Source organism: Erinaceus europaeus, chromosome 3, assembly GCF_950295315.1.
Source record: "Erinaceus europaeus chromosome 3, mEriEur2.1, whole genome shotgun sequence".
Taxonomy (NCBI): Eukaryota; Metazoa; Chordata; class Mammalia; order Eulipotyphla; family Erinaceidae; genus Erinaceus; species Erinaceus europaeus.
The window spans coordinates 14,698,100-14,714,160 of NC_080164.1; the positions used below are offsets into that span (position 1 = coordinate 14,698,100).

A 16,061-nucleotide genomic window follows, 5' to 3' on the forward strand; every position below is an offset into this window, starting at 1 on the left:
CTAGAGCTGTGAAATCATGTGAGGCTTGGCTCCACACACTCTATGGAGCAAGCTATCTCCCAGCCCCTGACACTTTTGCAAAGACTTCTAGCAAAAGATCTGGGTGGTGGTTTGGCGGGGAGAGCACATGCCCGCCGTGCATGAGCCCTGGTTCGGTTCTAGGCACCACACGGATGCACCAAGGGCTGACCCAAGTAGAACTCACTCCATGGATGGCGGAGCAGTGTGTGGATGTCTCCTTCCCATAAAAATGCGGATTAAAAACTGCCGACAGCGATGCTAAGTAACTAAAAGTCACACACTGATCATGGATAAGGCAAATGAGGCCATCTGCACAACAACTTGGCCACTTCTTCTGAAGTTAGAAACATGCATTTACCACGCAACCTAGCGATGAATCAATTTATCTACACAAAGAAATGAAGACCCACTTCCAGATGAAGAGCTATCCTCCCACGGCTAGCGTGGCTTTACACATAATTGCCAGAAGCCGGAAAGGACCCAGAAGCCTTCTGCCGCTGGGTGAGTCGCCAAACGGTGGTGCATACTGACACAACAGAATTCTGCCAGCCATCACGAGAAGGACTGGGCAACAGTGAGGAGGAAGAAGGGGAGAATTCTGCTCAGTGAGAGACACCAGACAGAAAAGGCAACCTACTGTGCGTTCCACTGATCTGACATTCAGGAAAAGGCAAAATGGTGAGGACAGACGTGTGAGCGGTGGCTGCCAGCAGCTGAGGGAGGATGTAGGCACTCAAGGGGACTGGCTAGGTGGACATGCCCTATATCCTCATGTGCAAGACTGTACATGCATCAGAAATACTTCAAATGCTTTGAAGATGAAGTCTTATCTCAGTAAAGCCCAACTCTAAAAGAAAACAAAAGAAAAAGGACTAAAACATGGAGTACATGCCTGCCACCCTGAGGGTGCTCCCTGCACCAGCCAGGCCTAGGGAACAGCATCATAAAGGAGAAATCAGAGCACTAAAATTCTTTGTAAGGACAAAGAATTCTGGTAAGGACAATCTTGACAGGCCATGCTGAATTTGAGACTTTTGGGAAGTTTCACACTATTTTAAGTCCAGAGAGTCCGTTGGGAAGACTGGAGCTGTTCGACCGCAGGGTGTCTGTCCCCTGTCCCCAGGTTGTGGGAGACAGCTATCCTTGCCCACGTCAGAACATCTTCCACACACCAGCTCTTCATCTGTCCTCGGCTACCTGCCTTCATACAGGTCAACTCAACCCCTGCTTTTTTTTTTTTTTTAATTTTATTAGTGATTTGTTACTGGTTTACAAAATTAGGAGATATCATGGGTATAATTCCACAGCATTCCCACCACCAAAATTGGGTGTTACCATTCTCTCCATTGGAAACTACAGCAGTTCTCCCAAGGTTACAGATATAGGTCGCCTATTATTTCTATAGCTTTCCGTCTCTAGTTATATATCTTTGGCACTTTTGTCTATGGTCCTGCCTCTCTTCCTTTCTTTTCTTTTATTTATTTGATTTATTTATAAAATAAAAATAGAAAATATCGACAAAAACCATAGAATAAGAGGGTGAAACTCCACACATCTCCCACCACCAGAGTTGCATATCCCATTCCCTCCATTGGAAGCTTTCCTATTCTTTATCTCTCTGGGAGCACGGACCCAGAGTCATTATGGACTCAACCCGTTTACTGCTGAATTCCCCGACTGCAACCAGCGACTCTGACACCTCCAGACACACTCATTCATCAAACAGGCATGTGGCACCAGTGTGAGCAGGAAGGGGTACAAAGGAGAGTCAAATGAAGGCGCTCACAGGCTCGCTCACATTTAAGGAGCTTCACTGTAAGGTGCTGCACACAGCAATTGTGATTAAATGTCAAGATTAATGTTACTTACAGAATAAAAACATCCTGAAGCCGTTATGACAAGGAATAATTTTACAGTGATGTTTAAATAATCCTCAAATCTGGATACTTCCCCCAAACAGATCATATTAATATACATCATTTTTTGCAGAAAAGTTACATAAAAATAGGAAAACTAGGAAATATATATATGTATATTTCAAAAAGATTTTCAAAGTAGTTGATCCATTTCTGGTTTTATTATTTTAAATATATACTAACAAGACCTTTAAAATATCAACAGTTCCTAATTCTTTTTTAGAGAGAGAGAACGGGGGTGGGGGCGTGGGGGGATATGAGAGATCAGAGCACCAGTCTGTCATTTATGTTTTTCACTTCCTTGTCTTTATGCAGTGTCAAAGATCCAACCCAGTATCTCATTTATTATTTTTAACTCCAAATACAACATCTTCAATCTTAGTATTTATTTTAAGCCTAGAGAGAGTCAGGAAAGTGAAGTTTGGGACTGGCAGTTACCATTTTCTTAAAAAAAAAACAAAACAAAAAAACTAAACAACTTGGGCAGGGGAGACAGCATCATGGTTATGCAAACAGACTCTCATGCCTGAGGCTCCAAAGTCCCAGGTTCAATCCCCCACACCACCATAAGCCAGAGCTGAGCAGTGCTCTGATGTTTTTCTCTGTGTGTCTTTGTCTACATCTCTAAAAAATAAAATAAAATAAATATAATTAAAAAAAAAACCTAGGGGGTCGGGCGGTGGCGCAGTGGGTTAAGCGCATGTGGCGCAAAGCGCAGGGACCGGCGTAAGGATCCCGGTTCGAGCCCCCGGCTCCCCACCTGCAAGGGAGTCGCTTCACGGGTGGTGAAGCAGGTCTGCAGGTGTCTATCTTTCTCTCCCCTTCTCTGTCTTCCCCTCCTCTCTCCATTTCTCTCTGTCCTATCCAACAACGAATTGTGTCAACAAGGGCAATAATAATAGCCACAACGAAGCTACAACAAGGGCAACAAAAGGGGGAAAAAAATGGCCTCCAGGAGCGGTGGATTCATGGTGCAGGCACCGAGCCCAGCAATAACCCTGGAGGAGAAAAAAAAAAAAAAAAACCTAAACAACGTTTTATACTCTGACAACCATTTCAGAAATGTATTAAAATTCTAGCATTTCCCTCAGTCACTCAATTAAGAACATGGTGTTCTCATAAGATGTCTGCTTCTTATTCCTATTTGTATTCCCACAGTGGTATTCTAACACATAATTTTGAATGCAAATAATTCAAACTTATTTTTCATCAATATGCTATAAAAATTAAATGATACCAGTAGTCATCTTCATTCAGTTCAACATAATAGCCAAGTATAAATACTGATCTAGCACTCATTTAAGTCTCTAAAATAAAACTAGAACACTGGTCTGGATAGAACTTAAACCTCAACTTTGGAAACTTAAATGCTTGGGTGGTTAGAAATCACTCTACCAGTCTAATGTTTAATACAGCGTGTTAACCATACAGATGAAAAGAATACTGAGCTCTAAAATTCTGAAAGGGTAACAAAGCTTGATGAATTTAACACCTACTACCTAACATCGACTATCTCTTCCCGCACTCCATTCCCTTCTTTCTTCCAGATTTTGATTACAGTCACTGCTGTGGGTTTCAAAGTTTTATACTCACTCAACTATCTTCAGCAGCTACACAGTTGAGGCTGAAACATGTTACTTTATATTTCAAAGTTAACTGGGGGAAGTATGTATTGAACAAGCTCAGGGGTCAGGCTCTCTGTATTTATCTCAGTTTCATTCCTTGCCTTTTGTTTGTTTGTTTTGTAAAGCAGGAAGCAAGCTACCATGATGAGAAAAGGCTTTGGCAAGCGGAAGCCTCCACAGCCCCTGGGCTGACTCTCCTACCAGCGCAGGTTTTGGTAAGAATGATTCTGCCAGTGCAGAAAACACGGGACCTACAGTCACAGGTGGCAAAAGCTGGCATCCCCCCCCCCCCTTTACTGAAATAAAAGTGAAGCAACAAGGAGACTAAGAAGAATATCTGCCCAAAAGAACTTTCTGAGATAAGGTAACATTCCATCCAAAATAGTAGCCACCAGCCACATGAGGCTCTGAGCTCTAAAAGTAGCTTTGTGACTATTTAAGTGAATGTTTAACTTTATCTTATGGATACTGAGACAGTAGTCAACTAAGAAATTTTAAAAGTCTGATGCAGCAGGGTGCTGAAGCAGACATGGCAAAATGTGAGGAACAGTCTACAGCACTTACAAGTTCCAATGATACCACACATTTTAAAAATCAACACAGGGAGTCGGGCAGTAGTGCAGCGGGTTAAGCACATGTGGCGCAAAGTACAAGGACCGGTGTAAGGATCCCAGTTCGAGCCCCCAGCTCCCCTCCTGCAGGGGAGTCACTTCACAGGTGGTGAAACAGGTCTGCAGGTGTCTATCTTTCTCTCCCTCCCCCTCTGTCTTCCCCTCCTCTCTCCATTTCTCTCTGACCTACCCAACAGTGACAACATCAATAACAACAATAATAACTACAACAATAAAACAACAAGGGCAACAAAAGGGAGTAAATAAATAAGTAAATATTAAAAAAAAAAAAATCAACACAATCTGTAACTAAGAACTGACCAGAAAAGCAAACACTGCTTTTGAAGGTTTTGTGTTATACACAGATGCCTCTGTCAAAAGCCTGACTTCTTTTTTAAACCCTGATTTGAATTTATATTAGATACATCCACAGTCATCTTCAACCTACGCTGGTTCATAAGTAGGAGGGCGCTACAGTCTATATTTGCTATCATTTATTCACAAGTTTTGAAAAACTATTCTCTATTCTACATACTGCTGTACTAACTGCTCAGCATTTTGGGACACTTTCTGTTACTAAACATTTTATTTGCTTCAAATATAATTCATTTGGCTTCAATGCACTGAACTCCAACACATATTTAGGGACAGGAAGGAACAGAATGAAGACTGACTGTAGGGGACCACCAGAAGGCGAGCCTCTACCAGGCCCTCTGTAAATGAGGCTGCCGAGAGGAAAACATGGCTAAAGAAAGCCATGGCCTCTGAGTGGACCCCTGCTTGTGCTCTGCTGATCTTGGCAGGACAAACAAGTCTTGGAATACAATAGTTGGCTGCTGAATAATCATAGAATAATGTGTAGAAGTAAGCAAATGCTAGTAACCGCTTCATCTTTATGGTAACCAATTGATCTTTAACTGCCAGTAAATCATGAGACCTTGTGTAATCTTGTATTGTGTGTAGAACTGCTCGCATTCTGTATAAATTTTAGAGACTCAGAAATAAAGTTACCATGTCTTTGGCACGGTCCCCCCTACCCCAATTAGCTCTCATTCCTTCTCTCCGGTTTATCGTTCGACTCTACTCCGTGCTGGACGCAGTGACCAGAACAGACCAGGCATAAACTGCTTTCCTTTGTGTTTGTTTGGGCTATCAGCCTATTGGGGACACCCTGGGATCCCAGTGCACGGTGTAAAGGGACCTAGGTTGGGGGTGAGAATGTTTTGCAGACATCTATCACAGGATGATGAGAAATTTTATCCATGTGTCAACTATAATCCATTACACCCCCAATAAAGTAAAAAAAAAAAAAAGTTCTCAAATTTGGGTAAAACACACTACTACTATGATTATCACCAAGTTCTAAAAGTATGCTTATCACCCATTGTGGAGAAATTATTTAATTACTTAATTTAAAGAGCAGTAGCACAGAATGATATTAATAATCCAATCCATATCCAGAACAGGAATAACACACATATTAATCCTTAAGTAAACAGTGTGGTGAAGCAGGTCTGTAGGAATTCCCCCCCCATGTCTAGTTCCTCCTCTCCTCTCAACTTCTCTGTCCTAATAAAAGAGAAAGAAAAAAATAATAATAATGGCCACTAAGAGTGGTGGATTCATCACGCAGGCACCAAACTCCAGCAATAAGCCTGGTGACTTATTATTACTATTCAGAAAAAGAATAAAAAAGCTCTTAACTCAAGTCCCTCCTTAAACAGCTGAATCCTGCTATATTAGAATTTATCTTTACTTTTCATGTAAATAATTCATTTTTCAAACACTCCTACATTTCAGTTTATTCTGAGTCTTAAAAGTTTAGATACAGGGGCCCAGGCAGTAGTGTACCTGGTTAAGTGCTCACTTTACAGTACACAAGGACTCAGGTTCAAGCCCCTGGTCGCCACCTGCAGGAGGAAAGCTTTGTGAGTGGTGAAGCAGGGCTGCAGGTGTCTCTCTGTCTTCTCCCCTTCTTTTTTTTTGTATTTTTTTTAACATTTATTTTCCCTTTTGTTGCCCTTGTTTCTTATTGTGGCTGTAGTTATTATTGTTGTTATTGATGTTGTCGTTGTTAGATAGGACAGAGAGAAATGGAGAGAGGAGGGGAAGACAGAGAGGAGGAGAGAAAGACAGACACCTGCAGACCTGCTTCACCGCCTGTGAAGCGACTCCCCTGCAAGTGGGGAGCCAGGGGCTCGAACCGGGATCCTTACACCGATCCCTGCGCTTTGCACCACATGCACTTAACCCGCTGTGCTACTGCCCGACTCCCTGTCTCCTCCCCTTTCTATCTACCGCTTTCCTCTCAATTTCTGTCTCTATCCAACAATAAATAAATAAATAAATAAATAAAAACTTTAAATATACAACATGAATGTCCTTTATTAACAATGTACTGATCTGGCCCCGTGACTGAAAGCATAAACACTCCTTATTGTTATTAATAATATATTTATTTCTTTTTTAAAATTTTTATATGTATTTATTTATTTATTTTCCCTTTTGTTGCCCTTGTTTTTTATTGCTGTTGTAGTTATTGTTGTTGTTATTGATGTCGCCATTGTTAGATAGGACAGAGAGAAATAGAGAGAGGAGGGGAAGACAGAGAGGGGAAGAGAAAGACAGACACCTGCAGGCCTGCTTCACCACCTGTGAAGCGACTCCCCTGCAGGTGGGAAGCCGGAGGCTCGAACTAAGATCCTTACCCTGGTCCTTGTGCTTTGTGCTACCTGCACTTAATCTGCTGCGCTACTGCCAGACTCCCAATATATTTATTTCTATAGTTTATGTTTTCAGCTACCTGGTCTTATCATTTTTATTGGTGATAAATAATGGTTTACAGTACAGTCACTGACACATGGGTACAACTTGTCAAGTACTAGATGGAAACATGAAAACAGAACTGCTTGAGAAAGTGGTGAAGTCTATCTATTTATCTCTCTCTGTCACCAGGGTTGTTACTGGGGCTCAGTGTCTGCACAACTCCACTGCTTCCAGTGGACACTTTTATCCTCTGAATAGAAGGCGAGAGACAAACAGGGAGACAGCACCAGAGAAGGGAGACACTGCAGCCCTCCTTGTGAAACTTCCGCCGCAAATGCTCCCTCCCACAGCGGTCCAAGACTTGAACCTGGGTCCTCATGGATGGTAGCATGTGCACTCTACGGCTGGCCCCCACCCCTGGTATTCTTCAGCATCACTTCTCTCTCCCTCCCCACTCCTTTCCTTCCTTCTCTGGAAAAAATAAAAACAAACAAGCAAACAAAAAATGGTTGGGGGGGGAGGGGGATCTGGCAAGGGCACTGAAACTATGTAGATCTGAAGGCCCAGCAAAGCACTAGCAGCAGCAAGATCAAAACAACAACTCAAAATTAATCATTCACTAACTGAAGATATCTACAAAGACTTGAAAAGACGATGCATTTTCTCAGTTAGTTCTAAATGACATACACAGTAAGCTAATATTTCTATGAATGGCTTACTTGTGCTTGGGAAAATAATTAAAATGAGAATCAGGGGAAAAAAAAGGCTTTAAAAACTATTCATTCTTAAAATGACTTGAACATTATTCTCTTAAAGAGCTTGATATTAAGCAAGATGTGTGTAGGCATACATAACCCTTCATAAAGTAAAACTGATTTTCACGTCTATCACTAATGAGCCTTGATTGGTTTAGTCAGTTTACAATCGTTCCATGCTGTCAAAGAACCTTTAAAATGCTTCACCGGATAGCACTGAGCCTTTTGTCCTCCAGGCTTACACACCAAGCACATTATACTTCTAGGTTACTCTTAACTGCTCAAAAGCAGACACACATTCCTGCTGATGCTTCGGAAGAGGCTTATATTAAGAGGCAGGATTTGCTGCTAATGTGCTGGAACATATACAGAGCACTCTGAAATAAACTATCAAAATGTAGCAACAAAAATACTTTCCATTTTGCATCTAAAAGCTTAAGGGAAAAAATTCCTAAACAAATATCTTACAATCTCTACCAAAACAAAATTCATAACCTATCGTGCCACATGATGAAAGCTACGTACCATTCATAGCGCTGGGAAACTGAGCCATCATGGTCCCGATTTTTCCTTGCTAGCTCTCAGCCATCTGCAACATAAAGACAGCATGCCATTAATAATACAGCAAGGGCAGACCACAGCTCAGCACTCCCGCGAGGCAGAGGCAACGCCTGTCCCCTTCGGCTCCCAGTGGAAAGCAGAGCAGAGCTCCTGCTACTGCTGACCAGGCAGAATTCGCATTTGGGGAAGGGGAGGAGCTTTTTGTTGGGTCCTCGCGCTGCCTTTAAAGCAGAAACATCTAAAATCAAATATGGCACATATCCTATAGCAAATACTGAGTTTGAAAAGCCTTTGGTGTTGTGGTCCAGGAGGTGGCGCGGTGGATAAAGCATTGGATTCTCAACCATGAGGTCCTGAGTTTGATTCCCGGCAGCACATGTACCAGGTGATGTCTGGTTCTTTCTCTCTTCCTATGTTTCTCATGAATAAACAAATAGACTATAGAAAGAAAGAAAGAAAGAAAGAAAGAAAGAAAGAAAGAAAGAAAGAAAGACCCTTGGTATTGCCAAAAGAGATAGCTTAATGATCATGCAAAAAGACTTTCATGTGTGAGTGTCTGAAATCTCAGATTCAATCCCCTGTACCACCATAAGCCAGAGCTATGCAGTATTCTGGTAAAATAACAAAACTCTCTCTCTCTCTCTCTCTCTCTCACACACACACACACACACACACACACACACCTGTGGCATGAACTACTATTTATGTAGAAATTAATGTGGGGAAGATTGTTATAATGAGGCAATGATTTTTTTTTTGGAGAAGTCAACTATAGATTAAATATATAACAACATGGAAATTCACAACATTTTTCCTTAAAAAAAAAAAAGAAAAGGAAAGAAAAATATCCAAGGGAGTGTAACTCAACTATTTAGTCAAGTTCTACAGGTCTATTAAACAAAAACAAAAAAGTCCATTGGGCTGGGCTTGGTGTATTGCACCAAAGGTGAGGGGCTGTGGGATCCTGGTGCATGTTGGTAGAAAAAGCCCTAAACTGGGGGTGAGATTTTTCTGCAGATACCTATCATGGGGAGATGAAAAATTGTGCCTACGTATCAACAACTGTGCTGTAATCATACACTAACTAACCCCACCCATAAAGTAAAAAAGAAAACAAGAAAAAAAAAAAGTCTAAAGGTAATTATTAAAAACATGCAGGGCTGGGCAGTGGCACAATTAGTCGAGTGCACATGTTATAATGTACAAGCATCTGGGTTCGAGCCCCCAGTCCCCACATGCAGAGGGAAAGCATCATAAGTAGTGAAGCAGGGCTGCAGGTGTCTCCTCCCCTTCCTATCTCCCCTTCCTCTCAATTTCTGGCCATCTCTACCCAATAAAAATAAAGCTAATAGGGGCCAGGTGGCGGCATACCTGGTTAGGCATACACATTACACATTCAAGCCCCTGGCTCCCACCTGCAGGGGAAAAGCTTCACGAGTGTTGAAGCAGGGCTATAGGAGTCTTTCTTTCTCTTTCTCTCTGCTCTATCCAATAATAAATAAAATAAATAAAAAGATTTTTTTTAAAAAAAAGGAAAAATAAAGATAATTAAAAAAAGTTAAAAAAGAAACAAGCTGGGGACCAGGTGGTAGCGCACTTGGTTAAGCACTCACATTACAGTGCGCAAGGACCCAGGTTCAAGCCCCTGGTCCCCACCTGCAGGTGGAAAGCTTCACGTGTGGTGAAGCAGGGCTGCAAGTGTCTCTTTGTCTCTCCCCTGCTCTATCTCCTCCTCTCCTCTCCGTTTATGCTTGTCTCTATCCTGTAAGAAATAAATAAATAAATAAATAAATAAATAAATAAATAAAAAGACACATGCTTATTTAAACATAGCTAAGAGTTCTGGGCAGGAGATTTGCTTGAGGAAGGTCCTTGGAATAGCAGCTCTAGGTTCAAATTCCAACTCTCCTGTGGTCACAGAAACTTATTCACCGTCTTTGAGTCTCAGATTCCTCAGCTGTACGAATTCTTTGCAGGACCATTTTGGACCATCTGATACACAGAGGGTGTTTGATAAACAGCTGCTGTTTTACAAACATCCAAAAAGGGAGAGAGCAATGTAATCTCAAAGTCTAAATTCATTGTTTTACTAGACATAAATTCAAATTTTGCTCTCTGACTCTTTAAGGTAGAAATCAGAGCAGGAGAGAGTAAGCCTAGCAGATTTATAGCAATGTAACTACAAATTAAAACCCTGGACTGTGAAAGTGCATTACAGAGAATATATCTAATACTATATTAAAAGTATATACCCCAAACATTTAAATCTTATTTTGGAAAACTCTGCAAACCATTTGGATAAAAGAGGCACAAAGAGTGGTACATCCTGGCAGAAGTCCAGGGAGTAGTTGGCTAGTCAAGAAGTGTAACAAGGTACTGCATCTGAGTGAATTCAGCACGACCAAAAGAAAGACTGCTATGCCGCTATGCCGTGAACCACCACCGAAAGAAAGCCAGACTAAGAAACTAGCAAGTAGGTCCAATTTATTCATCTGCAACAAGAAATTCAATAGCTAAGGGAATAAACAGCAGCTTTTATGCCTGCGAAGTAAGCTGCACCATCTCAGTTTTGACTGGATGACTAGCAAGTGAGCAATGGAGTTAGTTACACTCAGAGCATGGAATGGCGATGGCAGAGACAGCTGGGTCCGGCTACTTACACAACCAGGGAGAGAGAGGGAGAGGGAGAGGGAGAGGGAGAGGGAGAGGGAGAGGGAGAGGGAGAGGGAGAGGGAGAGGGAGAGGGAGAGGGAGAGGGAGAGGGAGAGGGAGAGGGAGAGGGAGACCTGAGCGCCAGCGACAGGTAAATCCCCACTGACGCTCTGAATGCACTGCCCACTTGACTCTGACTCCAGCTTTTCTGGGTGGCATGTCTACACGTTCCGTCTCCAAACTCACTCTCTCTAGGCGTCAGGATGCTCGCTGCCACTGAGCTCTACCCTGAGGTAGGAGACTCCCATCATTCCCTCTGCTGGAGGCAAAGTAAACTTCCCGTACTGGACGTGTTTCCTAGATTGACTGTATGTGGCCAAGAACTCCTAGGGGAGGTTACTGTGCTCAACTTGAAATGGCAAGTAGGCATTAGTTGTAATTACGATGTTAGAACCTTAGACCTGAAGCTGTAGCTGACAAGAAGATTTAGAAGCTTTAAGGAGGGGCACTGTCAGATTCCACTGAAGACAAGGACAAGCCTTGAGGGGCGTCAGTGAAGAGCCGAGGACAATACCCGGCACCTGATCTAGAACAATGACAACAGAACAGAAAAGAGAGGAGAACTGAAGACACAAAGAAGGATTTAGAATAGGCAGAATTAAGGGGGCTGGGCAGCGGCACAGATGGTTAACTGCACATGTTGCCATGCTCGGGGGCCCAGGGGTCAAGCCCCTGGTCTCCATCTGCAGGAGGACACTTCACAAGTGGCGAAGCAGCGATGCAGGTGTCTTTCTCCCTCTCTATCTCCTCCTCTCTTAATTTCTCTCTGTCCTATCAAGTATAGAAGGGAGGAGAGGGAAAAAACGGCCACTGGGAGTGGTGAATTTGTAGTGCCGGCACTGAGCCTTGGTGATGATAACCCAGGTTGCAATAAAAAAAATAATAAAGTAAGTAGAATTCAGTGACTTTATACATATGGGGGATTGTGGAGTGAAAGGAATCAAAGAGGCATTTCCCAGAACTGTAGTCTGTGAAACTGGGGGGTAGGGGGTGTTTGTGGTGGCAACCTAGAAGCAAGTGAACACAGAAGGAAGTGTCACAAACAGTATGACAACAACTTCCACAAATATAGACATTCTGCAAGCAAGCAGAACACTTTCGCTTCTTCAATTTAAAATTATTCTAAGTAACAAAAGGCCCAAATAATCGACAAGCAGGCAGAGAAAGGACTTAGAGATGTGCAGCAGCAAGGTCCCTATTCTATTAGGTCTCTGAGTGAAACAGACCATTTGAAACTGTGGCAGAGGGGCTGGCAGGCTACCTCACAGAGTAGGACGCCGGCCTGGCCATATCCGTGGCACAGACTCAAGCCCCAACACACCATGTGCGACTACCACAGCACTGGGGGAACTGTCTCTTTCTGACAGAAAAAGCCAGCTCAGGGCGGCAAATTTACACAAGTGCAGGGCTCTGGAGACGCAAATAAACAAACGACTCCCCCCCCTCCAAAAAAAGTATCATTACATATAACGCATTATACAACCACATAACGAACAGTATATGAAAACACATTTACAAGAGACAAGTAAGAGGGGCAGGCGGTGTTGCCCCTGGTTGAGTGCACGTGTTACAATGCGCAAGGACCCGGTTCGAGTCCCCACCTGCAGGGAGAAAGTTTGGCGAGTGGTGAAGCAGGACTATGGGTGTGTCTGTCTCTCTCCCTCTCTATCTCCCCTCTTCATTTCTGGCTGTCTCTATCCAACAAATAAAGATAATTAAAAAAAAAAAAGTAAAGATCAGGATTCCAAAGTCACAAAGCCTTTACTCCATGAAATCTAGGTTTGGTATTTACAGATCAACTGTTTGGGCCCTCTGTCTAGTCAAGTCTAGTGATTCTCTGTTGTGTGGCTACAACAGAATGGCACATGATAAAGGGTCAACAGCTACAGCTATAATCCTAAAAAGAAACCAGAGAGTGACTCAAACGATAAAACAGGCAGGGAGAGCTCATCCTTTCGTGAAGCTGCTGGCATACGGAGCTTTCATCACCTGGCACGTGGCACTGAGCCACACATGAATGCTGGCACCATATTCCAACAGCTATCTGATTGTGACCACCCCTGAATATGGCAGCACCACTCACAATGAGTTTTTATTTCTATTTTTTTATTTTATTTATTTATTTATTTACTTTTGCCTCCAGGGTTATCACTGGGGCTCGGTGCCTGCACTAGGAATCCACTGCTCCTGGAGGCTATTTTTTGCCTTTTGTTACCCTTGTTGTTTATCATTGTTGTGGTTATTATTATTGTTGTTATTGCTATCATCGTTGTTGGAAAGGACAAAGAGAAATCAAGAGAGGAGGGGAAGATAGAGAGGGCGAGAGAAAGATAGACACCTGCAGACCTGCTTCCCCTGCAGGTGGGGAGCCAGGGGCTTGAACCAGGATCCTTACGCCAGTCCTTGCTCTTGGCGCCATGTGCACTTAACCTGCTGCGCTACCAACTGAGCCCCCACAATGAGTTTTTAAAGCACATTATTTCAGAGTTGCTAGACTTAGGTCAATTCTCTCTGCCCTGCTGTTGATCGCCTACAGTTACCAATTCTACTAAGTTACTTACAGAGGATAACTGAAGTTTCTGTTTCACATTTTTAAAATTCAACTGTCCTTAGTCAACAATTTCTCTGGCTTTATATGTCAAATCTTTTCAGCCACCCAGTTCCAGATGTTACCATGATGCCAAGCAGACTTCCCTGGACAGACGACCCCACCAATGTGTCCTGGAGCCCCGCCTCTCCAGAGCGCTGCCCCACTAGGGCAAGAGAGAGGCAGGCTGGGAGTATGGATCCACCTGCCAATGCCCATGTTCAGCGGGGAAGCAATTACAGAAGCCAGACCTTCCACCTTCTGCACCCCATAATGACCTTGGGTCCACACTCCCAGAGGGTTAAAGAATAGGAAAGCTATCAGGGAAGGGGATGGGATACGGAGTTCTGGTGGTGGGAATTGTGTGGAGTTGTACCCCTCTTATCCTATGGTTTAGTCAATGTCTCCTTTTTATAAATAAAAAATAAAACAAAATATTAAAGAAGTTTAAAAAACCAACTGCTCTACTTTATGTAAGCAGAACTGTTTTCATTTGCTAGTGCAGTATATATGCATCATGCTCAACCTTCACCAAGAATCAAACAGGTATCAAGTTCCATATAAAAAGCAGGATAGGGAGACCAGGTGGTAGGGCACTTGGCTGAGTGCACGCTACAGTGTGCAAGGACCCAGGTTCAAGCCCCTGGTCCCCACCTGCAGGGGGAAAGTTTCACAAGTGGTGAAGCAGTGCTACAGGTGTCTCTCTGTCTCTCGCCCTCTCTATCTCCCCCGTCCTCTCAATGTCTGGCTGTCTCTATTCAATAAATAAATAAAGATACTAAAAAAAAACCTTTTTTTTTAAAAAAAAAAAAAAAAGCATGATAGGGGCCAGGTGGTGGCACACCTGGGTGGAGTGCATATGTTACGATGCACAAGGACCCAGGTTCAAGCCCACGGTCCCCACCTGCAGGGAAAGAGCTTTGCAAGTCGTGAAGCAGAGCTGCAGGTGTCTCTCTGTCTCTCTCCCCCTCTATATTTTCTCCTTCCTCGCAACTTCTGGCTGTCTCTATCCAATTAATAAATAAAGACAATAAAAAAATTAAAAATTAATAAATAAATAAAAAGTTTCAGATAGTGATCTGGGAGGTGGCACAGTAGATGAAGCATTGGACTCTCAAGTATGAGGTCCCAAGTTCAATCCCTGGCAGCACATGTACCAGAGTGACGCTCTGGTTCTCTTTCTCTTTCTCTCTCTCTCCTCCTATCTTAATAGTAAATAAAATAATAAAATAAAATAAAATAAAATAAAACAAAACAAAACAAACTTGAAACACAAGGGAGCTGCAGACCTGTGGCAGACGAGCTGCCACTCCCCAGCGCTGGATCCCACGAGAAACCTTTGCTGGTCCTGATAAATCCTCGTCATGCCCCAGCAAGGTAGGTGATACTGTGCCTCATTCCATAGAGAAGCGGACAAGTGAAACTATTTGCCCAGATTCAGTAAGTGGAGAGCCAGCAGTCATCCCCAGTGTGTCTACACCCCATGGGCTTTCCCAAAGTTTTCTCTTGAATGGGACCCGTAATTAATTATGAGCAGGTCACAGGTTCCTGCAAGTAGCAGGTTGATGAACACTGGGACATTTTTAGAGGGGGAAAATAAGCAAGCTAGAGACATCTTTCAACACACAGGTCCACATTAATCGGGTACATAAATTAGAGAACGCTGATTATTCCTCTGCATGATCTGCATTTCCCTGGTTACATGTCTGATGTCTGCTTCAGGCATATGTTTGAAGTCAGCATCCAGAACTCAAGTAACTAGGAAACATGTTACCACAGAATCTTGGCAGTTTGCGGTTATCTTAATTGGAACACTGTGATTACCCATGGCTTTAGAATTCTCATGTGAAGATTTTCCTGCTCGTTATAAACTAATGGAGAGCTGAGACTACTGTCTCTTTAGAAAACAAGAAAATATGTATGACAGATAGCAGGCCTAAGGGGACGAAGACTTTAATCAAATGAAATCCAGATGCAATTTGGAGGATGTGAAAAAAATATTCCTACTAGGAGAAAAGAAGAAGTGATTGAGTGAGAGTATTTACAAAGGGTCAATAAGACCCAAAGTGAAAAACGCTGCAGTTATTATAAGAACATGTAGCCCAATTAAGGCCAATTTTTTTGCTTGTTTAAAAGCAAGAGAATTAGAGCAATAAAGAATTACAGTAATTATTTAGTCCCAAACCCTCAATTTCCAAGACCGGAAAATTAAGAGACCTGTACAGGCTCACAGAGTGAGTCAATGGTAAAAATGGCCCTAGAAACTACATCCCTGAGGTCCAGTATTCTGTCTCCAAGTTGCCTCATCAAACCATCTGGGACACTGACCCATCACCACCAGAAGATTGCAAATCAGCGTCAATCAGGCAACGGATTTCCTAAAATGGACTTCCTGCTGCCTGGAGACCCTACCATTGCCATGGCTGCTTGTCCCCAGAATGCCCATGAATGTCTCTCCTCGGTTTACATATGCCTCCTCTGATGACAAGTTAAAGCCCTACCATTCA

The 16,061-nt window shown here is 42.9% G+C and overlaps 1 protein-coding gene across 1 annotated transcript in view; it reads right to left on the reverse strand.

Moving 5' to 3' along the window:
* The window catches only part of ITSN2 (intersectin 2), a 166,931-nt gene that overhangs the window by 123,603 nt on the left and 27,267 nt on the right, over positions 1 to 16,061 (reverse strand). Inside the window, exon 3 of the mRNA XM_060188414.1 lies at positions 8,220 to 8,283. Within this exon, the coding sequence (XP_060044397.1) occupies positions 8,220 to 8,250 (31 nt within the window). The 5' untranslated portion in view covers positions 8,251 to 8,283. The remainder of the gene's footprint in view (positions 1 to 8,219; positions 8,284 to 16,061) is intronic.